This window comes from Brassica napus, chromosome C3 (genome assembly GCF_020379485.1).
Source record: "Brassica napus cultivar Da-Ae chromosome C3, Da-Ae, whole genome shotgun sequence".
In the NCBI taxonomy this organism is placed as follows: domain Eukaryota; kingdom Viridiplantae; phylum Streptophyta; class Magnoliopsida; order Brassicales; family Brassicaceae; genus Brassica; species Brassica napus.
In genome coordinates, this window is record NC_063446.1 from 72,269,535 (window position 1) to 72,294,101 (window position 24,567).

The 24,567-nt window shown below is 36.5% G+C and overlaps 3 protein-coding genes across 4 annotated transcripts; 1 reads left to right on the top strand and 2 right to left on the bottom strand.

Moving 5' to 3' along the window:
* The first annotated feature begins 1,710 nt into the window (after positions 1 to 1,710).
* On the top strand, positions 1,711 to 3,712 carry LOC106373701 (beta-glucuronosyltransferase GlcAT14A-like). Its single transcript, XM_048750578.1, has 4 exons — positions 1,711 to 2,311; positions 2,386 to 2,461; positions 2,562 to 2,677; positions 3,142 to 3,712. Exons 1-4 carry the CDS (start codon positions 1,768 to 1,770, stop codon positions 3,672 to 3,674), a joined length of 1,269 nt encoding a protein of 422 aa, XP_048606535.1. The 5' UTR covers positions 1,711 to 1,767; the 3' UTR covers positions 3,675 to 3,712.
* Positions 3,713 to 5,978: 2,266 nt separating this feature from the next.
* LOC111213634 lies at positions 5,979 to 23,446 on the bottom strand. 2 transcript variants are annotated; one of them, XM_048750579.1, is made up of 2 exons: positions 23,006 to 23,446; positions 5,979 to 7,051 (listed from the first exon to the last, which is right to left on the bottom strand). In XM_048750579.1, the coding sequence occupies exons 1-2, from the start codon at positions 23,231 to 23,233 to the stop codon at positions 6,200 to 6,202; spliced, it is 1,080 nt and encodes a 359-aa protein (XP_048606536.1). In that variant the 5' UTR covers positions 23,234 to 23,446; the 3' UTR covers positions 5,979 to 6,199. The 2 variants fall into 2 exon arrangements, with proteins under 2 accessions (XP_048606536.1, XP_022571152.1); XM_022715431.2 differs by lacking the exon at positions 23,006 to 23,446 and having other exon boundaries at positions 5,979 to 7,567.
* On the bottom strand, positions 14,856 to 19,726 carry LOC106374786. Its single transcript, XM_013814734.3, has one exon. It carries the CDS (start codon positions 17,840 to 17,842, stop codon positions 16,736 to 16,738), a length of 1,107 nt encoding a protein of 368 aa, XP_013670188.1. The 5' UTR covers positions 17,843 to 19,726; the 3' UTR covers positions 14,856 to 16,735.
* Positions 23,447 to 24,567: the final 1,121 nt, after the last annotated feature.

Below are 24,567 nucleotides of genomic sequence, written 5' to 3' on the forward strand. Positions count from 1 at the left end.
TCTCAAAACAATCAAAGACTTATAATTAAGTCGTCTGCAAAATCTGGAAGATTTTGCAGACGACTTAATTATAAGTCTTCCAAGACTTCCAGTAGAACATTTTAAAGCCGACCTGAAAATTCAGAGAAGATATAGTCGCCTTTGACATAGCGGTTATATATCTGCAAAAATAGACGTGAAAAAAAGAACGAGTGTATAAATTGATAGAGACAACGTTTTATGTTCATCTTTTCCTCAATCAATCACTCGACAGTAAGAGATATAACTTACCAGCGGCGGAGTTCAACGAGACGGCTCTGAGAGAATGCGCGCTAGGGTTTCCTCTAAAATCTTATATAGAGGAAGCGGCTGTGAGAACGGTGGTGAGAATGATGGTGATAACGGTAGAGAGATAACCGGCGGTGAGAACGATGGATTAGAGAGAATCGACGGAAATCGCCTTCGAAATCGCATTTGAGAGAAACGACTTTAGGGTTTTCTGAATTTCGCGAAACAGTGAATAAAAAAAAACACCTTATATATGTCCGGTAAATAATCCAGTTAGGTTTTTTTTTTTTTTTTTTTTTGTCGACAATCCAGTTAGATTTAAAAGTACATTAAAAAATTAAAGGTTCGGTCCGGTTTGGACGACTTACTAGTAAGTCGTCTGTTGAATATTGTACATCAGTCGTCCCAGACCCTAAATTTAACCCCTAAACTAAATTGACTAAATTAACTAACTAACCACGTTATAAAGCCGTAGTTATACTTAAATGATGTTTACTATACACAGAAATAAACACACTTAGGTAAATTTTAAAGTTTTCAAAAAAACATTTATCCATTCCAAAATCTAACTCTAAGAACACATACAATACTACAACATATGTTGGCAAAACCTACACCAAATAATATCAAGACTCACTACTTTCACTCATCTATGTTGAAAACAATTAACTTTTGTTATATCTTAATTTATATCTCTTAAAACATATGTTAATTACATGATTTCAATTTTTCACTTATCAAAATATTTTTTACAAAAATTTTAAATTATTTCTAAGTAGAACTAGTCCAGACGACTTACGGGGGTTAGAAATGTAAAAAAATTTCGGTTTTTTTGTTTGTTCACAAGGGGCATGTTGTAATTTCAATAGCATTTTAGGTTACTTTTGCATTTGATTCAAGTTTGAGTTTACTTTTGCATTTGAAATCAAGTTATGAGTCATATTTGGCAATTATTCCTAACTTGTTTTTCAAATCCAATTACTGCAACTCAACCAGAAACAAAACAAAAATCGTTTTCTTACACGCAATTTATTAAAACTAAAGTTGTTTGTTTTTTAGTTTATCAAACAAGTTAACCATTCAATCCGAAGGGTTATGAGAATAGAATGGTAGATATATAACTTAAATACATAATTAATAAAATTCCATAAACAGAAAAGTTTCTTAGTTAAAGCAAATCTCTTTTTTTTTGAAGAAATGGTATTGGAAACTTGGTAGTGTTGTAGACTTGTAGTTGAAGCGGTGTTATCACATTTGCTTGTTCGTCTGTTACAATTGCATAACCCAATGACTACGCCATTTGTTACAAAAATTGCAACCATTCTTTATGTTTTTCATTTTCAGCTTTTTGTTTTCTTTTCATTTTCAGCTTTGTGATGTAAGAGAGTGACGGTTATCTTCCCCCTAAAGAAAACAAAATGAGACTAGTATTTAAATATACCAAGATAGTTTACATTCATGTAAGATTTGCTAAAGTAAGTTTTTTGATTCAAGCAAAACATGGAGAAGTCTATGTCTCATGGTTCCAAGTTCTCTTCAATGGGGTATGCAAACATGGAGAACAAATGGGCATTCTCATTACTAATAACACCTCTTGTTTGCGTTTTCCTCATCGTAACTTACTTCAACATGAGTCTATTATTGTCTTCACTTCGACCACCACTCAATGAAACTTTCCCACATTCCAAAGTTGACAATCTCCCACGTTTCGCTTACCTTGTGTCGGGATCTAAAGGAGATCTTGAAAGCCTTTGGAGAACTCTTAGAGCATTGTACCACCCAAGAAACCAATACATTGTCCACATGGATCTTGAATCACCCATTGAAGAGAGACAAGAGCTGGCTTCTCGCATTAGTAACGACTCTATGTATTCAAAGATTGGTAATGTTTATATGATAACTAAAGCTAATCTTGTGACCTATACCGGACCAACAATGGTTGCGAATACTCTTCATGCTTGTGCCATTCTTCTTAAGAGAAGCCCTGACTGGGACTGGTTTATCAATCTCAGTGCTTCGGATTATCCACTTGTGACTCAAGATGGTAAAAAAGCTTGATCTTTCTTTCCTTATCTTCTTGATCTTGGGTTTCACCTAACAATGTTACATGTTTTGAAGATTTGTTGTATACGTTTTCAACTTTGGACCGTAACCTCAACTTTATCGAGCACACAACTGACTTAGGTTGGAAAAAGTGAGCTTCTCTCTCTATATATATATATACATGAGTTTCTCAAATTCTATTTTAGTTTCCATTGGCTGAATCTAATGATTCTTGGTGTCTCATGGTGAAGCAAATACCGAGCAATGCGATTAATGATTGATCCTGCACTCTACATGCTAAACAAATCAAACATTTTTTGGGTCGGGCCTGGTCGAAGTTTACCAAATGCGTTTAAGTTACATACCGGTCAGTACTGTTCTTGTAGTCCTCAAGTTAAAAAACTATTACTATGTTCTTGTTGCAATAATCAATTATAATTAACTATGTGTTCTTGTCATGTAGTTTTTTTTTTTTTTTGAAAAAGTTCTTGTCATGTAGTTAAAACCACATATATTACCATTCTTGTTGCAGTACGCAATAACTAAGTTCTTGTCATGTGGTTACATATTACAATGCTCTTGTTGCAATAAACAATAACTCTTTTCTTGTCCTGCATGTAGTTAAAAACATATATTACTATCTTCTTGATGCAATTAGCAATATCTCATGTAGTTAAAAACATATTACGATGTTCTTGTTGCAATAAGAAGTAACTATGTTCTTGTCATGTAGTTAAAACATATCACTATGTTCTTGTTGCAATAAACAATAATTATGCTCTTGTTGTAGTATAGTGAAGTTTAAAACTTCTTGTCGGGTTTATCTCGCAGGATCAGCTTGGATGGTTCTCTCGCGCCCATTTGTGGAGTATATCATTTGGGGTTGGGACAACTTACCAAGAACTTTACTCATGTATTACACAAACTTTGTTTCTTCTCCTGAGTTTTACTTCCACACAATCATATGTAACGTGCCTGAGTTCTCCAAAACTGCGTTGAACCATGATCTTCACTACATTGCGTGGCACAGACCACCGAGACAGCATCCTCGCTTGTTGTCCTTAACAAACATGAGACCGATGATTGCGAGCGGTGCTGCATTTGCTCGAAAATTCAGTAGAAACGACAGTGCTTTGGATAGGATTGATAAGGAACTGCTTATGCGTACGAACCAAGAGGGTTTCACTCCTGGTGGGTGGTGTGGGAAACCTGAGTGCTCGGTTGTGGAAGACGTGGCTAGGATTAATCCTGGATCAGGAGCAGAGAGGCTCAAGGGGCTTGTAGATAGGTTAGTTTCAGAAGCTAAATCAGGAGAAAGTTGTAGGAAAGTTAACTTACTACAATGGGACAAAGGATATTTGTAAAAATAATAAGAAAATAAATCTAAATTACCATATTGAACTAAATTGATATAGATGAATTGCAGAGTCAAGACGATAATTTATTTCTTTAAATTTTTAAACGTTTCATTGTGACGGTTCTATAGTGCACAAATTCTCAGGATACAATTAAGGTTTTTCTATCTTCCAACACCAAAGATAGAATATATTGAACATTTTTATGTGTTATACTCTCGGATACCAAAAAAAAAAACTAAAAATAATAATAGCATATGACGGATTTAGTATGAGTTGATTAATTACTTGGCTTCTTTCGAATGAAAGGGGGATGGCTCTTTTGTAGCTCATATGGTAAAAAATAACCATAAAGTGGAGATTTGAGAATTGACTCTCATATTAATCATTTGACAAATATTAACTTACTACAAAAAAAAAAAAATCACAACTGATTTTTGTGTATGCTAAATGGTCCATAATAATAATATTTCTATAATATTATTTGAGAAGTCAGTTTCTTATGTGTCGCGCTCACGTTAACTTTCACGGTGGGTTATTACACTTACACCCTTAATGAATTAAAAATATTATTAGTGGTTTCCATTTTTATTATTATTAGTGATATCCATTAATAACAGTTATCTATGTTTCCTTTTTCTTAATAAAACTATGACTAACTTCTTAATGTAATTTTCCTTTTATTAAAACACATAAATAATATAAAATATAAAATATAAAATATAAAAATTCAAAAACGAATTTAGTTTTTATATATATATAAAATATATATATATATAAAAATAACTTCACAAAAACTTAAAAATATAATAATTCAGATATATTTTTCTAAAAGATAATAATATTTTTATTATAAATATCTTTTGATCTAATAATTAATAAGAAAATAATTTGGAACAACATAAATGATTATTTAATATCTTATTTTTCCAAAAATTATTATATCTTATGATTATTTTAAAACCAAATAAATATTTTATAAAGTGAGGCAACAACAATATATATAATATTTCTTATTTATCAATATATTTTTGATTGAACAATTAGAATTTTCATAACAAAATTTATAACACTTCAATTTTTTAATTTTATGGAAAACAGCATATAGCAAATTATACAGAATCTTACAAAATATATTTTTCATCCTAAGATAAAAGTAACAAGATGAGTTTATTTTAGTTTAATTGTAACCAAAAAAACAAATTTGATCAGAAAATCGATACAATTCAATATACTAAATTATGAAAAATCAAATCAAACAATTATTAAGATTTAATGTGTAGTAGTGTTCTGTTGTATGAATTTTCAAAATAATACAAGTTATGTTTATTAATGCAATTCTGATTTAATATTTATGTTTCCTATTTTCTAAAATAATATATACCCATTTATACAAAAAAACACCAATATATTTACAAATGTAAGAAAATGAACTTAACTACATGAAATTAAGAAAATAATAGTCCAATTTTAATATAGTTAAAAAATCATTTTTAATTTAGAATAATAGATATAATTTAACACAAAAATAAATATTTGAAACTATACAAAATATTATATGTGAAATCATATATCCAATTAAGATGGGAACATAATAATACATAACAAACTGACATTTCAAATAATATTATAGAGATTAAAAATTAACTTAAAAGTTATAAACAAAGAATATTCTTTTATTAATTGTTTAATTCAATCATTACGTAAATGTTTGTATCCGTGCATAAGCACGGAAAAATCACCTAGTTAATATCATAAATTATAATAATATTCTTTTTATTTTGTCAAACCAACTTGGGTTTTGACATATGGTTACACTATTTCATTGTGTCCAACATTCGGTTATTTTAACGAAATTTTTCGCCCGAACACTTACCGAAAATAGTATAAAACCATTTTGTCAAAAAAAATTCCAAAAAATCGGTGTTAATAGTCAAGAAATAAATCTTGGAGATAATCTTGCAGTAAGGCTAAATATACAACACAGATAGTATTCCATCGTATAAACTCAAGATTACTTGTACGTCAAGTAAACCTAGTGGTTTTATTAGGGCTTGCAAATATTACTATACGAATATAATCTAGCAAAACCTCCCATCACCAGACAAACTATGAGAATCACCAACACTTCTGATGAGAAGTTCTGCCATGTTAGTCCTCTAAGGTGACGATTGCTAAGAACACAGAGAGACATAGAATGTTGTTCATTGTCAGTTATTGAGATACGAATTAATTTTGTTTAATTGGAACTTTATTCTCACAGAGCATTTAATTTTGATCTAGTTGATGAGATTCAGAAAAGGACCCCAAAGATATAGAAAAAAGTGAGAAGATATAAGATGGTCTTTGAAGATCGATCACATTAGCTATGGGTCCTTTCACATAACACAAGTGTTGTAAGTTATTGATATACTAATTAATTTTGTTTAACTGGAACTGTATTCTCACAGAGCATAAACTAAAACATAATTTATTTTGATGGTTGAAAGCATTTAAAGAAAAGACAAGACTCTATACTCAACTCAATCCCAAACTTAATATTCTATATTTTGAGGTGGAAAAAAGTAAGGGGCCATGATTCTTTCAGTAAGAGTTGTGATGGAAGAATCAGCAAGCTTGAAAAATGAAATCTCCATGACATCCAAGATATAGACATGGTTAGGGCTCACGCCAGGAAAAGAGCTAGCACGGACACAGAATGCTTCAGCCTTTGAGATGAAAATGGTGAGATCTCCAATGTCTTGAGTGTACACTGCATTTCCCTTGGGGGCTACCCTGAACACCATTACACCTTTTGTTTGCAATACGGCAATACCGTCCACAGTCTGTCTGAAACACTTGACCAAAAAGGTTTCACCTGTGGATTGTGATTCCACCAAGTGTTCGGTCGTGAGACAGGTATCCATAACCTCACGTTCTGCTTCGGTCGGCTCTGGAAGGAAATGATATCGCAACTCCTGAAACTTGGGTGTGTGCTCGTCTTTGCAGAGATCCCATGATGCAATGAGTTGGCCTCCAGCTCCAGGTATGCGAAACATGTTATGTTTCTTGGAAAACATGAGACGGGAGGAGAAGAAGCAAGGGTTTGCGATCCTGATGTTGAACCACTTGGAGTTGCCTTGAGCAGAGGGTCGGCAGTAGCTGAGTTGGGGTCCCATGAACTTAACAGCCACGACACAATCTTCCTCCTCTGGAGATAGTGAGGACAAGGACACGTTGGTGACGAATTGGGTTTGGCAACGAGGCAAAGATACAGGAGGAGGCAGCGAGATGCATTTTGGATTTGCATCAGATGCAACCGGGTTTAGATCATCATGAAGACGCAAAATGCCAACGCCATGCATCAAAGAGGCTACCCAGCCATGAGAGGACCCGATTGTTGTTACCTCTGCATCACTAACCTTATCGCCTTCTTCAAATTGTTCAGCCGGCCATGGGATGATCGGATCATTAATATCGTTATACACCAACTCGACAGGCGCCTTTTTTATCAGTTTAGGATAATCTGTAGAAGTATATGAAAAACGGAGCTCTACATGATCCGGCCCACAATATTTCGCGCCATCAACGAAACAAGGAGGGGTTTGCAGCGGGGAAGATGAGCCGCCAGCAGAGGCTCTTACCAACACCGGTTTTCGAATGAAGAGCTTCGGGGAGTGGCCGAGAAGGAGAGACATGAATGTTCTTAGCGAAAATTAAACAAGAAATTAAAACAAAATAAATAAGAAGAAGGAAGAACCGTAACTGAAGAGATGTTCACATTATCCCCACCTAAATCCTTCTATAAATACAGAGCAAGCAAACTTGGCCACCAAGTTTCCATTAAAAATAAGAATAAATAAATAAAAGTTCCATTTAGACAGAATCTTAATTGGATGTCGCTTTTAATGATGGTCAAACTCTCCATTAAATTGCTATCCATATTTAGTAGTATCTTTGCGCTAAATTTCTATATTAGTTTGTTTGTTTTTTATGAGTACTGAGTTTGAACCACATTTCATTCAAAGTAAAGCCATCTCAACTTTAGGTGGCATATGCATTAGGGCCTGTAAATGTGACTGTTAATACAAAGAATTGGTTTAATATTCTCATTTTTAATTTTGAAAATTAACATATTTTAAAAAAAAGTTGTCACGGTTAAGTCTCCCATGTTTTGTCTTCTCACAAAGCTTCATTTCTTCTCTCGGATGCTTTTACGATTTCAATAATGCTCTGATAGCAATTATTAAATGTAATCACTAAGATCCAAGTGTAAAAACAAAATTTATTATAGCTTTAGAAACTAACTCAAAACTAAAGCTCTCTCAAATTTCACAAGTTATGCCACACTTTGGCATCTACTTATATAACAAAATATAATCTCCTAAACTCATTAGGAGGCACACTTAAGGTAACTCTGAACAATATTTAACTAAAAACAAACACACGCGCCCCCAACTCACGACCCAAAAAGAGAAACCCTAGAAACTCAGTTCTGTTCGATCCGTCGGCGTTCTCCGTCGTGAGTCGCTGCTGCTGGGTCTCTCCGCACACCTGAATCACCTATCCTCTTCTGCATAGTCCTCTCGCTTGTTCTCTGATGGATCCTTTCAATGGGAACTCGCAAGACCCTCCCTCTCCGGTCATTGAATCTCAGCCAAAGTCATCCGGTGTAGCCGTTGAAGGCGAAGCCCTGCGTCAGACTCCTACCCCGGACCCTCGATGGCCGTATCTAGGACGCTGGTCAAGTCCAGAACCCATCATTCCTGTAACTCCATTGTCATTGGTGAAAGAAACAGAATCCGATGCTCCTCCGGCTTCCGCCACCGATCCTCCTCCTGCTACTGAAACCATCGTCGTACCCCCTCTTGCTACTGAAACCACCGGTACTCCTCCTGCTTCTGCAATCACCATCATTTCTCCACAAACCACCGCCTTTCCTTCTCCTGCAATATTAGCTGTTACAAACACCAAGTCTCCTCCTCCTCCTGGTTCTCTCATCCACGAGTTCAACGTAGTTGCCGAGGTAACACTAGCACCAGATTATTCGGCTAATATGATTTCTGGAATTGAAGACAGTGAAGCTGAATCCGATAAAGACAGTGAAGCTGAATCCGATAAAGGTATTGCCTTTGTCCGTTCCATAGGTGCTTGGTCGAAGCCGCTTCACTTCACGCCCCCACATACTCCTTCGGAACCAGCCACTCCAAGGCTGACCATTTCTGAAGCGGTAAAAAGCCAAATCGATTCATTCTGGCCTTCTCTTGGTGAAACTTCCACAAATGGTCAGAAGCAAAAGAAGGGGAAGCTGTTTCCGGTTCAAGCAGCACCTCAACTGCCTGTAAGAAAATTTCCTCCTCCAACACTCAAGGAAGATGGAAGCCTTCGGTTTCCTTGGGCTGCCCGGATGAATCAATCCTCCAGAAACCTCTATCGTGTGGCGGAACCAACCTACCGACTGGATGGCACTCCTCAGGTGACTATTCCTTCTAAGGTTCTAAAGTTAGGACCGGAGAATAACGAGGAATACATAATTGGACAGTTCCATAGGTGCTCAAGCCCGCCTGGGGATCTTATTCATGCTGTCTTGAATAGGTTATGGGGACGGGAATGTAAGATTTCTTGCCGGAAATTAGGAGATTCATCGTTTTTATTTCATATCCCTCATGAAAATACTCGTAAATGGGTTGTTCAACGGGGTGTGTGGCATATCGATGACTGTCTCCTTTTTGTGGCCCCTTGGAGTCCCGTAAATTCTTTAAAAACCCCCGAGATATCTACATTACCGGTCTGGGTAACACTTAAGAATATACCGGATTCATGCTTCTCTAGATTAGGCATCATGCATATAGCTTCAGGTTTGGGAGAACCAATGCTTACACACAAGCCTCGATTAGATCCAACAAACATGGGAGAAGCTAAAATTTTAGTGGAGGTGGAGTTAGATAAACCATTTCCGAAGCTCATTGCGCTTGATGATAAGCAAGGCAATATCTTCTTCGTAGATGTGGAGTACTCTTGGATCCCTAGTGCTTGTGGAAGATGCGGAGCACTTGGCCATAAGGAGAAGAGATGTTTTCTTCCTCCTAAGCCACTAGAAGTTCATACTGCAAAAGAAGCTCCGGCTGCCAATGAAGAGATCCCAATTGTGGACATAGCTAAGGTGTTGCATAACACTCCGAGTGCACATATTGACCATCTCGAACCAGGATCGCAATCTCCCTTCTCCCGCCAATTACACGAGGCTCCAACTGAGTCTCATGACACTCCACCGCCCGAGGTTCTTGTTAGTTCACCCACACAGTCGCATGAGGTACATACTGCCCCTTGCTCAAAGAATGATATCATTTTTCCTATATTAGTAGCTGCAAATGCTGTGCCACATCAGACAGATTATGGAAGATGTTCCATCACAAATTATCACTTTGGAAGGCTCTGGCACTTCTAAAAGGGAGCAACATATTGGTGCCTACACTCCCCTCGCTCACAACCATCAACAATTTCATATTGAGCCGGAGATTCCGGTTTCTTTTGAGAGAGATGGTAATGATGTGGTTGGAGAGACTTCTAGTTACTTAACTAGAGGAGGAAGATCAATAAAACCAACTCAAAAGATTCAAGACATGGGATGGACGAAGGTCGGTGGAAGAGGTAAAGGTCGCCGTGGCCGTGGCCGAGGAAACCAAAACCATTGATCAATGTTTTTTTTCAATTTCTTGCTGCTTATGATTCTTAACTGAATCATTCATTAGGGTTGTGATAACTCTCTTCTTGTTCCAAGCTTTCCAAAACTTACGAGTGAAAATTCATACTTGTACCCTTTTTATGCATTTAATATGAAAGCTTTTTTGCTTTTTTTACAAAAAAAAAATTCTATTTAGTCCTAAACTCAGTAGGATAACTTAACTTAGCTTCATGCTTAAGTCAACAACAAGTCTAAAACCTAGCACATTTGACAGAGGACTTTTCTTAGTCGTTTCTCATTTTATATCGACTTTTTCTAACCCGTAAGTAGTAAAGTGAGGAATCAACTTTTTTTTGTTCTAGTCTGTCTTAAGACTTGGTTTAAGCGGTTGGTCGTTTTTACCATCCAACAAGCCAAAAGTGACTCACAATTTTGATGCATAGACTTTGTTTTAAGACTTGGTTTAAGTCATTAGTCGTTTTTACCATTCAACAAAGCTAAAAAACAACTCAATTTCTCGGTTCATAGTCTCTGTCTTAAGATTTGGTTTAAGCAGTTAGTTGTTTTTACCATCCAAAAGCCAAAAAAAAAAACTCAACTTTTGGTTCATAGTCTCTATCTTAATAACTTGTTTTAAGCCGTTGGTCATTTTTACCTTCCAACAAGCAAAAACCGATTTGGTTTATAGTCTATGACTCTCCGCCTTAAAGATTTGTCTTAAGCCTTTGGTCGTTTTTCCCATCCAACAAGCCAAAAAAACGGATATGCACGTTTTTGTCTAAATACTTATCCAAGGCTTGTCGTGAAGTAAGGATTCGGTTTTTGATTCATCGTCTTTGTCCTAAAAATTATTTTCAGCCATTGGTCGTTCTTTTTTCTGATGAATTTTTAAGCCTTGTGGTTAATGTAAAGAATTTGTTTTTGGTACATAGTCTCTGTCCGAAGACTTCTTTAAGCCGCTGGTCATTGGTAGCAATATTGTCTAAGGATTCTTCATAAGCCGTTTTTTTATTAATAGTCTGCTCTAAAATCTTTTTAGCCATTGGTCTTAAGACATTTTGTAAGCCATTGCCTCAATCAGTCTTTGTTTAGACACTTTTTATTAGCCGTGGGTACATAGTAAAGTAATGAATCTACCCTTTTATAAGCTGTGTTTTTACTATAAAGTACAATTTTTTTCAGTTTAATGTCTTTGCCTTAAGACATTTTCACAAAGTCGTGGGTATTAAAGCAATGAATACGTTTTGAATTCATAAGCCGTGAGTAGTAATAACCAAATGAATCTTGTTTAGTTCATAGTCTTTGCTCTAAGACCATTTTTGGTCAGTTTTTTTTCCATCCAACAAAGTTAAAAATCAGTTCATTAGTCTATATCTAAGCTGTGGGTACAACTGTAATGAATACATTGGCAATCGGCAATCAGTGTAAAGACCATTTTGCAAGCCGTGGGTACTAATCACGTTTAGAATCACAATCTTTGTCTAAAGACTTGTTTGGTAATCACTGGGTACTAACTTAATATGTTTACACTTTACAGTCACAGCCTCAGTCTAGAGACTTGTTTTGTAAGCCGTTGGTACGAAATTTGTCTCACATTTTACATCCCAGACATCCTTTGCTTCATAAAACTGTGGGTAAGCAGTGGATCTGGTTAAGCTTCAGTGTCTTTGATTGAAGACTTCTCTCAATCCGTACATACCAATAGTGTCTAAAGCTCTTCATAAGCTGCGGGCAAGAAAGCAATGAATCTGTTTTCAATTAACAGTCTTTGTCTAAAGACTTTTCATAAGCAGTGGGTAGCAAGATTTTCCTATTACTTTTCTTAACATGTACTCCATCCAACAAGTTCAAAAAATATTCCATAGTCTTTGTGAAGTGAAGAATCATTTTTTTTTGGTTCATCGTTGTCTCAAGACTTGGTTTAACCTGTCCGTTATTATCATCCACCAAGCCAAAACCGACTCAAAATTCTGGTTCATAATCTCTTTCATAAAACTTGGTTTAAGCCGTTGGTCATTTTTCCCATTCAACAGCCTTTGTCTGTAAACCCTTCATAAAGCGCTGTTGGTCGTAACTAGACTCTATTTAAGCCGCATTTAGTAAAGAAATGATATAAGTCTTTCTCCTAAGACTTTTCATAAGCCGTGAGTGGTAGTTAAGTAGAGAGACTTTTTTCAATTTGTAGACTTTTTAAAGCGGTTGGTGTTTTTCCTACATCTAACAAGTTGAAAACCAATTCATAGTCTCTGTCTTAAGACACTTTCTAAGCCGTGGGTAGTGATGTAATGAATATGCTGTCACAGCTATTGTCTCAAAGACTATCTAACCTATTGATTGTTTTGTCCATCCAACAAATTCATATTCTTTGTCTGTCTAAATACTTTCATGTAAGTTGTTAGTTGCTTTATCCATCCAACCACTCCAATTCATAGTCTTTGTCTGAACACTTATTTTTGTAAGCCGTAGGTACTAAAGTCATGAATCTGTTTTCAGTCAGTCTTTGTCTAAAGACTTTTTATAAGCCGTGTGTACTTAGTAAAGTAATGAATACAACCTTTTCAAAGCCGTTGGGTTACTATAAAGTACATAATGTTTTTTAAGTCATAGTCTTTGCCTTGAGATATTTTATGCGCAGTTGGTCGTTTTTTCCATCCCACAAAAGTTTTCCAAGCTGTGGGTAATGGTAAAGCAACAAATCAGTTTTCAAATCATAGCCTTTGTCTACAACTTTTTTTTGCATGTCGTTGGTCGTTTGTAACTCTAAAGACCCATGAAATTATAAGACATTGGTCGTTTGATCCATCCAACACGTTCATTGACTTTAAATACTTTTTGCAAGCTGTGGGTACCAACGTAAATCACAGTCTTCTTCTAAAGACTTGTTAAATATTTTCATGCTTTACATCTCCAAACATCCTTTGCTTCATTGAGTTTTGGGTAAGCAATGAATCCGGTTTAGATTCATGGTCTTTGTTTGAAGACTTCTCTTAAGCCGTACGTACCAATATGGTCTAAAAGCTCTTCATAAGCCGTAATTAGAAAAAACAATGAATCTGCTTTCATTTACCTCAAAGACATTTTAAGCCATTGGTCGCTTTTTCGATCTCATAGCCTTTGTCTGAAAATTTTTTTTGCAGGTCATTGGTCGTTTTATCCATCCAACACATTCAGAGTCTTGTCTCTCTAAAACTCTTTTGTAAGTTGCTGGTCGTTCGATCCAGCCAACATATTCAGAGTATTTAAAGATTTTTTCTTTTGCAAGCCTTGGGAACTTGTGTAGTGAACACGTTTTCACCCCCTTTCTCTTAATAATTTTCATAAGCAGTGGGTAGCAAGATTCTCCAATGACTCTTCATAACCCGTGGTCGTAGTTATTTTCATCCAGCAAGATTCAAAACCAATTCATACTCTTTGTCTTAATGAATCTTTCCAACGATCTGATAACCTTTGTCTAAAGACATTTTGTAACCCCTTGGTCGTTTATCCATCATCAATTACATAGCTAGAGACTTTATTTAGGCCAAGCCGTTGGTCTTTTTAACCATCCATAGTCATTTTATGTCTAAAAGACTTGTAAGCCATTTGTTATTTATCCATCCAACAAAGTTATAGTCGTTGCCTTTATTTCTAAGCCGTTGGTTGTTTTTGTAAAGCCAATCCGTTGGTCGTTTTAACCATATTCAACAAACCTTAGTCACTTTCTGTCTATACAATTGTAAGCCATTGGTAGGGATGTTAATATGGGCTCAACCTAAGAGGGTTAGCCCTAACAAACCCATTTGTAACCCTAACCCTCATTTTTGAAATAGGGTTTAAACAGGGTTGGCCCTAATAGAACCAGGTTTTAAATTCTAATCTTTTTATTTTGACTCACACAACTATTATACAATATTTAATAATGTTTTTCACCAAAAAAAACTTAGAGTCGAGTTTTCTCGCCAAAAACTAAACAACGAAATTTTCCGTCGAAACCGCAAAATCGAGTTTTCAACTAAAACAACAAAATCGAGTTTTCTCTCCAAAAACGCAAAATCGAGTTTTTCGTCAAAACTTCAAAATCGAGTTTTTCCGCCGAAACCGCAAAATCGATTTTGATTTTTTTGGCGGGAAAACTCGATTTTGCGGGTTTGGCGGAAAAACTCGATTTTGCGGTTTCGGCGGGAAAACTCGATTTTGCGGTTTGGGCGGGAAAACCCGATTTGCCGGTTTCGGCGGAAAACTCGTTTTTGCTGTTTCGGCGGGAAAACGTGATTTTGTAGTTTTGGCGGGAAAACTCGATTTGCCGGTTTCAGCGGGAAAACTCGTTTTTGCGGTTTTGGCGGGAAACTTGATTTTGCAGTTTTGGCGGGAAAACTCGATTTTGCGGTTTTGAGGGAAAAAACTAGATTTTGCGGTTTCGGCGGAAAAGTTGATTTTGCTGTTTCGGCGGGAAAACGCGATTTTACAGTTTTGGCGGGAAAACTCGATTTGCTGGTTTTGACAGGAAAACTCGATTTTACGGTTTTTGCGGGAAAACTCGATTTTGCGGTTTTGGCGGGAAAACTTGATTTTGTGGTTTTGGTGGAAAAACTCAAATTAGGTTTTGGCGGAAAAAAAACACAATTTTTGTTTTTTGGCGGAAAAACTTTATTCTTAGTTGTGGAGCAAAAACTCGATTTTACGATTTTGGGAGGAAAACTTTTGATTTTGATGCTCAACAAATTGGCGGAAAGAATCATATCATATCTTAATTTTTCTAGTTTTATCTTTAAAATTTAAGAACAAAAATAAATAAAATATTTTTTTCAATTAAATGAGTTAACCCTGGTAACAGCCCTAACCCTTGATTATAATAGGATTAAAATAGGGCTAAGTTAAAATATGGCTGAGTTAAAATAGGACTGGGTTTATAATAAACAAAAGAGGGTTGAGCCCTAATCCGGTAGTTAACATCCCTAGCCATTGGTCGTTTATCCATCCAATGGAGTTATTATAGTCTTTGCCTTACGACTTTTTTCTAAGCCGATGGTTGTTTTTGTAAAGTATGTTCTACTTTCCATCCCCCTAAACATCTTTTGCTTAGACATGCACTAGTACCAACCAATAGTTTATAGGGAGATGGTTTACATTTCCTCTGGGTCTCTAAGCTTTCACGCAAGGGGACTCGATCGGGAGACAATGTACCCAAATAAGAATCTGACAGAACACTACTAAATTAATGTCTGCCTATGATCTTTTTGGAGTTTTGATTGAAACTAAAACAAAAGTAAGAATCAGCAGTAGAAAAATGTCCACCGAATCTCTTGAGTTTCATAAAAACAAAACCCAAGCAATCAAAAAGCATAATCACTAAAGCAGTAAAAGAACTTATTTGTTTTATATTGCTTCAACTCAAAGATTCACACTTATCTTCAATCTGTCAATGATGGCTTCTCCTCACACACATACTGTAAACAAGGAGGGAAAAAAAAATAACAGAGAGAGGCTCGAGTGAATACCACACTATTACTTGTACAGCGAAAACAACTAAAAGAACTAATCTTAGACTCAGAAAAAAATCTGTCTTAATTTGATTACACAATGTCTATTCGCAGCAACCATTTAATTTAAGTAATCTTATTGAATTATCAGATTCAATATGTGATTCTCCATTTGTACAAAGAATATAATATCATCAGCACAAGAAAGAAAGGTATGTATATAACCATCGCTTTATATAACAAATTTCAAGTCTAGACACACACAGATAATATCCATAACAGAACCTCAAGTAGCCCAAATCTAAAGCACGATCAAGAGATCAAGTTTTAAGTTATACTGTAAATCAAATATCATGAACATGGCTTATGTCAATCGCTAAAATACAGAAAATATATCTCACCGACGAGAAACGGTCAAATCGATGACGCGGAGTCAAGCGCTTTCCAAGTAGATTTAAGATCACTACAAAAATAAATAAATAAATGATTAGGAAACTTTGAAACCCTAAAATAATCGCAAAGAAGAGGAAGAAACCAAACCAATCGCATCAATATCACGCAACCCCTAAACAATATAAGAACAGAACAAAACAGATTCACGATGTACAACTTATATTGTTGTGAACTTCCGATTGAAAAAATCATCCCATAAGAGTTGTCTCCAGAGAATTCGTCGAGCAAAAATCATGTGCCGGTGTGGAGAAAGATCAGTTTTGAGGATAGTGGAACATGTGAACAGATGCGTGGACATTAGAATTGTGTCTTCGGTTTTGAGTTCTTGTAAAGAGTCTCTTGAAGAACAAAACACAAGTGTTGTAAGTTATTGAGATATTTATTAATTTTGTTTAATTGGAACTCTATCTACTAAGACATATATATTTTATTTTGATGGTTGAAAGATTTTAAAGAAAAGACAGACTCTACTAGACTCGACTCAAATCCCAAACTTAATATTCTATATTTTGAGGTGGAAAAAAGTAAGGGGCCTTGATTCTGTGAGTATAACTTATGATGGAAGAATCAGTAAGCTTGAAAAATGCCACCTCCCTGACATCCAAGATATTGACTTGGTTAGGAATCACCCCAGGAAAAGAGCTAGCACGGACACAAAAAGGTTCAGACTTTGAGAGGAAGATGGCGAGATCTCCAATGTCTTGAGTGTACACTGCATTTCCATGGTCGTCTACCTTGAACACCATTACACCTTTTGTTTTCAATTTGGTACCTTTTACTTTCAAACTGGTACCGTCCACGGTCTGTCTGAACAACTTGACCAAAAATGTTTCACCAGTGGATCGAGATTCCACCAAGTGTTCGCTCGTGAAACAGGAGTGCATAGTCTCACGTTCAGCTTTGCTCAGCTCGGGAAGGTTGTGATATCGCAACTCCTGAAACTTGGGTGTGTGCTTGTCTTCGCAGAGATCCCATGATCCAATGAGTTGGCCTCCAGCACCAGGTATGCGAAACATGTTATGTTTCTTGGAGAACATGACACGGGAGGAGAAAAAACATGGGTTGTCGATTTTGATGTTGAACCACTCGGAGTTGCTTTGAGAAGCAGGTCTGCAAAAGCTGAGTTGGTGTCCCAAGAACTTGACAGCCACGACACAATCTTCTTCCTCTGGAGATGGTGAGGACAAGGAAACATTGGTGATGATTTGGGTTTGGCAATGAGGCAAAGTTACAAGAGGAGGCAGCAAGATGCGTTTTGGATCTGAATTCGAAGCAACCGGGTTTAGATCATCATGGAGACGCAGAGTGCCTACGTCATGCATCAAAGAGGCTACCCAGCCGTGAGAGGACCCGATTGTTGTTACCGCTGCATCACTAGCATCGTTATACACCAACTCGACAGGCGCCTTTTTTATCAGTTTAGGATAAAATCTAGTAGCATATGCAAAACTGAGTTCTACATGATCCGGCCCGCAAGGATCCTCGCCACAGACGAAACAAGGAGGGGTTTGCAGCGGGGAAGATGAGCGGCCAGCAGAGGCTCTTACCAACACCGGTTTCCGAATGAAGAGCTTCGGGGAGTGACCGAGAAGGAGAGACATGATCAATTTTCTTCAGTAAATTAAAACAAAACAAAACAAAGAAAGAACGGGAACTGGAGAGATGTTCACATTATCTCCACCTAAATCCTTCTATAAATACAGAGCACGGAACTTGGCCACCAAGTTTTCCATTGAAAATAAGAATAAATAAGAAAATTTCCACTTAGACAGAATCTTAATTGGATGTAGCTTTAATGATGGTCAGACTCTCCATTAAATGGCGAGATAACGGAGGTTCATGTTATCTGGTTTCGGTTTTTGGTTAATTTGGTTCGGCATATATCTTACCGAATTAATCGGTTTTTGTGAAGACTGAGGATTACAATGGGAAGTTAACAGCTGAACTTGTTGTCCCTGTTGTTGGGGGTGGATTTACATACTACTCAAGATCCATTAGACATTGAATTAGGCCTATATTGCTAGGAAGCTCTAGGCTTCATCTTTCTATAAATAAGGAGCTACCTCCTTATGAGAAATGATATTTCTTCTCTCATTTTACATATTAAACACTTCGTACAAATAGCTTATTGATTCTTAGATTTATTTACACTTGTAATGATACATGTAATATAATCTTTAATCAATAAATTCTTTTTGATGTTCTTTTTCCATTTAATTTCTATGTTGATTTCTCTTTAGCCTCAAGAATCTAAGAAATTTATTTCTTAAATTCTTCATTGTATGAATCCGACAAACACACCATTTTCAGTTCAAACAATTGGCGCTAGAAGGAGGGGGCCAAAGAGAACAATCTTAATACCATATCAAACTTGGCAAAACCGTAGATCTAGGGTGTAAAAAAAAAAAAAAAATCCAAAATCGATTATTTCTTCTCCGACTTCTTTCTTCTTCGATTTGGACGGCTAGAAAATCTGGAAAAACACGAGTCTTGAAAAAGGACGAAGCTTTATTCGAAACCTTGCCGTTGATGTCACCAACGAACCGAAGATTCTCAGCTTGCCGTCTCGTCGAAGAAGAACCGATCCGGCTGGCGGAGGAACCGGAGCTGCCAGTCCCGCTGGGCGACGATGACGGAGGAGGGGCAGCTGCCGAAGCTTCCGTTGTTAATCACCTTGTCACAGCGATCTCGGCGTCTCGTTATCACACGATTCGGTTTCTGTAGTCTCTAGAACTCAACTCAAGCCCTTCCGGTTTGTTCATCACAAGATAGGATAAGCTGTTCGAGACTCACGTTCTCGGCTTTGATAAGGCGACAGTTCTTTTGTGATGCAGCCAAATCATCGAACTTGAAATCGGCGTTCTTGGGTTGATGGCGGCGGTTTAGGCATGTCATTCTCCAAAGATTCGATCCAGGCGAAGCTCACAAGCTTGACCTTGGTACGAGTCTGTTGTGATCGGGAAATCTGAAGAGTTGAGAGCAGACTCAGGCTCTCAGTGATGAAATCCCATCACGCCTCCATTGAAAGCTCTTGCTTCTCTTTGCCAACTTGTTTTATGATACGCAGAGCTCACCACCATCTCTGACAAGAGCTGAACCATTGAGGGTTCTGCAAAGAAATATGTACAGTTACAATTACCGGAGGAGAAGGCACCAGTGTGTGAACAAGAGAAGCTTCGTGTTTATCGTCTCTCAACTCAACTAATGATCGACAAGTTTCAGGCTTCTGTGAAACAATTTGCTCAGGCAGAGGAAGAGAAAGCAAGGCGATGATGACTCAACAGTCTTCTTCTCCATCGAAACCCAGCCTGAGGACCAATCCTATTTGGTTCCAGCTGTTTCAGCCTTTGCCTCGCCATTAAAGCTGAGACCTTTGAGTTACTGATGATGTCAGTGATGAATGCGATGACTATCGTTGAGCCCTCTCCAGCGTCTTAATGGCCGAAGCAGTGCAGCCTTGCAGCCAAGCCGTTCCTTGCCTCGTGCTTTGAGGATATCACCAAACTTCAGGAGGAGGTTAAAGCCTTACCATTGGCTGGAATGGAAGCGATAGAATAAACAGCCAGAGAAAGCTTCTTCCTTTATCCAAGACGTCATGATCGCCGAGATCGAGTCATGTCGCTGAGATCGTGAAGCTTAAGGCTTTCTTTCGCCGAGTCGTGGCTTCACCAAGCTTCAGGAGGAGATTAACTCTTACCGACTGGAGCTCCAACGCCAACGGGAACAGTCGTGTTCGTCCTCATCACAACTCATTTCGAGAAGTGGAGATTGCAGCATATCCGTAGACAGACGAGCCTCTTTATGATCTCACCATCAAAGGAGAGCTTCACATGATCTCAGCAAGGAGGCCATCTCGTCTACTACTCCATCTCGTATATTTTCACTCGGCATCTGGTTCTCGACAAGCAGAGGTTTCTTAAGCTCCGGGATGTCTTCAACAGCTCCATCGCTAGAAGCTTGTTCCGAGTTAAAGACGTGCTACAAACGGCTTGCGGAGTCGATGAAACTGACGGAGCTTGAAGTCAGACGAGTAATTGCTCCTCACTTCAACAAATCGACAGAGTGTAGCTTGGGCCTCACTCAAAAGAAGAAGCAAAAGGCTAAACTCCAAGCCCAATCTCATTAACGAACGTTTAGCTTGACGTGGAGGTCAAGATTCTTTTGGTCGGCTATGATTTCACTCCATCGCTTTTTGCTCGAGGCTTTGGGTCGGCAACAGTTCGGTAAACTTATCTTTTACTAGGCACGAGTTTAAATTGAACTTGCTTTTTATTAGGCACGAATTTGCATTAGACTCGCTTACTGTTAGACACGAGTTTATAAAAACTCGCCTTTGGCAAAGCATGAGTTTACAAAAACTCTCCTTCTACTAGGCACGAGTTCTCAGTAAACTCGCTTTTTGCCTCAGCATGAGTCCAGTAAACTCGTCTTTCGCTAAGAACGAGTTTAAAGCAAACTCGCCTTTTACTAGGCACAAGTTCAAAGTAAACTCGCCTAAATCGTCATAGGCATGAATGTGTCTAGTTAATTGTCTAATAAACCCTATTCGTAAAATTCATAGAGATCGACTGCATATCTCTCTACAAACTTGGGGGGCTTACTGTTGGGGGTGGATTTACATACTCCTCAAGGCCCATTAGACATTGAACTAGGCTCATATTGCTAGAAAGCTCTAGGCTTCATCTTTCTATAAATAAGGAGCTACCTCCCTATGAGAAATGATCTCTCTTCTCCCATTTTACATATTAAACACTTCATACAAAGAGCTTATTGATTCTTAGATTTATTTACACTTGTAATCATACATGTAATATAATCTTTAATCAATAAATTCTTTTTGATGTTTTTTTTCCATTTGATTTCTATGTTGATTTCTCTTTATCCTCAAGAATCTAAAAAATCTATTTCTTAAATTCTTCATTGTATGAATTCGACAAACACACTATTTTCGGTTCAAACACCTATGTTTGAACTGGTCAACAAGTTCGAGTTTCTTGTAACTGAAGATGCGGGAGGGATCATTAAAGATGAGAAACAGTTTGCAACTGGAGAGGACTATGAGATTTGCCGAAACAAAATACACACACATATCCAGAAGAAATATACAAAACTTTACTAAAAACATATTAGTCTCAAAACACGACAGTGAAAGGTATAAAAGGCATCCATTGATTATAGAAAATTTTCATTACAATAGTTTGGAACTGAAGCTACAAATAATATAAACTCAAACTCTTAATCATTACCGAAGCTTGAACATGTTTGAGTTGCATCAGTTTTCTATTATCTGAGAAAAAAAAAACTGATCCAAGATCAATCCGGACTCTCCTCAAATTACATACGAAATAAGACTCATCATCACATGAGAAAAGAAGCCGCGAACCCATCGCTGCTCAAACATTGTGGTAATAGCAGAGCCACAGAGGGTTGTTGTAGTTGCAACAATTTTCATAAACCACCAAAACCTGATGATCATCATCATCTTCTTCTTCTTCTTCTTCTTCTACAGTTTTATTTCCAGAATCAAAACCATTGAGGGGTTGCTAAATATCCATCAGGCAATCATGTGACGGCCATATTGTCTCTTGCTAATCTAAATGGCAACATCGAGGTACGAGAATTTTCATTGGCAAGGTGGTCCAAGGACATGTACCGGTTTGGAGAAAGAATCAGTTTTGAGAATAGTAGAACATGTGAACAGAATGCATGGATTTGAGGATTGAGTCTTCGGTTTTGAGTTCTTGTAAAGAGTTTCTTCAAGAAAAAACACAAATGTTGCAAGTTATTGAGATATTAATTAATTTTGTTTTAACTGGAACTCTATTTTCACATAGGGTAAACTAAAACAGATTATATTTTGATGGTTGAAAGCTTTTAAAGAGAAGGCTGACTCTAGACTCGACTCAATCCAAAACTTAATATTCTATATTTTGAGGTGGCAAAAAGTAAGGGGCCACGACTCTTTCAGTAGAAGATGAGATGGTAGAATCATCAAGGCTGAATAATACAATCTCGGTGTCATCCAAGATATAGACTTGGTTAGGACTCACCCCAGGAAAAGAGCTAGCACGGACAGAGAATGACTCAGACTTTGAGATGAAAATAGTGATATTTTCAAGGTGGCGAGTGTACAATGCTCTTCCCATGGGGGTTACCTTGAACACCATTACAGCTTTTGTTTTCAAATTGGTACCGTCCACGGTCTGTCTGAAACACTTGACCAAAATGGTCATACCTGGGAATGGCGATTCCACCAAGTGTTCGGTGGTGAAACAGGTATCCCTAACCTCACGTTCGGCTTCGCTCAGCTGGGGAAGGTTATGATATCGCAACACCTGAATCTTGGGTGTGTGTTCGTCTTTGCAGAGATCCCATGATGCAATGAGTTGGCCTCCAGATCCAGGTATGCGAAACATGTTATGTGTCTTGGAAAACATGAGACGGGAGGAGAAGAAGCAAGGGTTTGTGATCCTGATGTTGAACCACTTGGAGTTGCCTTGAGCAGAGGGTCGGCAGTAGCTGAGTTGGGGTCCCATGAACTTAACAGCCACGACACAATCTTCTTCCTCTGGAGATAGTGAGGACAAGGACACGTTGGTGATGATTTGGGTTTGGCATTGAGGCAAAGTTACAAGAGGAGGCAACGTGATGCATTTTGGATTTGCATCAGATGCAACCGGGTTTAGATCATCATGAAGACGCAAAATGCCAACGCCATGCATCAAAGAGGCTACCCAGCCATGAGAGGACCCGATTGTTGTTACTTCTGCATCGTTATACACCAACTCCTCAGGCGCCTTTTTTATCAATATAGGACGATTTTTCATAGAGTGTGAATAATCGAGTAATACATGATCCGCCCCACAAGGATCAGCTCCCTTGACGTAACAAGGAGGGGTCTGCACCACGGAAGATGAGCCGCCAGCAGAGGCTCTTACCAACACTGGTTTTCGAATGAAGAGCTTCGGGGAGTGACCGAGAAGGAGAGACATGATCAATTTTCTTCAGTAAATTAAAATAAAACAAAACAAAGAAAGAACCGTAACTGAAGAGATGTTCACATTGTCTCCACCTAAATCCTTCTATAAATACAGAGCAAGGAACTTGGCCACCAAGTTTTCCATTAAAAATAATAAATAAAATTTTCCATTTAGACAGAATCTTAATTGGATGTCGCTTTAATGATAATCAAACTCTCCATTAAATTGCTTTCCATATTTAATAGTTTTTTTGTGTTCTAAATTTAATAGTTGCCCACTTTGTTCGTATAGTCTTATTTGTATTATTCTTAGCTTTACTAGAAAATTTATCTAGCTGTAACCAAATGATATGTGTGATTCGTAGACAGGGCTAAAGCCCAAAAATAAAGATTAAATTAGATTTTAATCCGCACTGCAGATTTTCTTTTATTTTATAAATATATTTTATATTATTACAAATGCTTTATATATAAAATTTTTAATTTAATACTATCTATTATGCAACTTTATAATATAATTGTTTATATTTTTTATTCGGTATTATTAATATATAGTGATTTGTTTGATATATTTTACTTTGTTATTAATTTTTATTACTTACTAACATATGTTCGAGTTAGGTATAATAAAATAACAATATAAAATAATCAAATTGATAATCTCCTTCAAAATACATTTTTTTAATTTATACATTTTGCTATAATACATTTTTAAAATTTATTTATTTATATTATAAAAATAAATATGCTTAAGATAATTTTTATTTACATGTTATGTTTAAAAATTATACTTTAACTTATATTTTAATATTTTACAGGATTTATTAGTAAAAATACTGTTTTATTTAAATAATATAATCCTTATTATTTGAGTAAATTTTATACATAATATCATCTGTCATATTATTTTAGTAAATTTTTTTGATATAGGATATTTTTTGGATGTTATGATATTAAGTTATCTTTTTATTTTTAATTAAGATTTCAAATATTAGATAACTTTAATTTTTACAACATATATAGTTTGTTTTTTTCCTGGTGCATTTCGAAGAGTTATTTTTTATTATCTATGATTTTATATTTTAAAATTTTAAAATATTATCATTTTGAGTTTGAATATTTATTTCAAATTTTATATTTTGTCAAGAAATTTTGAAAAATTACATTACTATTTTTGAGTTTGGAATATTACATGAATTTTGAATTTGTTTTTGTTACTACATTAATACATTAATTTATAAAAAAATATTTGAATTTTTGGTAATATTTTCTAAATTTTCCTCAACAGATTTTGTTACAATTAAAAAATAATTATAATAAAAATCTGATTTGTCATTAATATTTAAG

Bases quoted from the DNA above. Each gene is read 5' to 3' on its own strand.
- LOC111213634 (XM_022715431.2), bottom strand. From the start codon at position 7,342: ATGTCTCTCCTTCTCGGCCACTCCCCGAAGCTCTTCATTCGAAAACCG.
- LOC106373701 (XM_048750578.1), top strand. From the start codon at position 1,768: ATGGAGAAGTCTATGTCTCATGGTTCCAAGTTCTCTTCAATGGGGTAT. The intron at 2,312-2,385 runs GTAAAAAAGCTT...CATGTTTTGAAG, and splicing joins TCCACTTGTGACTCAAGATG to ATTTGTTGTATACGTTTTCA. The intron at 2,678-3,141 runs GTCAGTACTGTT...TTTATCTCGCAG, and splicing joins TGCGTTTAAGTTACATACCG to GATCAGCTTGGATGGTTCTC.
- LOC106374786 (XM_013814734.3), bottom strand. From the start codon at position 17,842: ATGTCTCTCCTTCTCGGTCACTCCCCGAAGCTCTTCATTCGGAAACCG.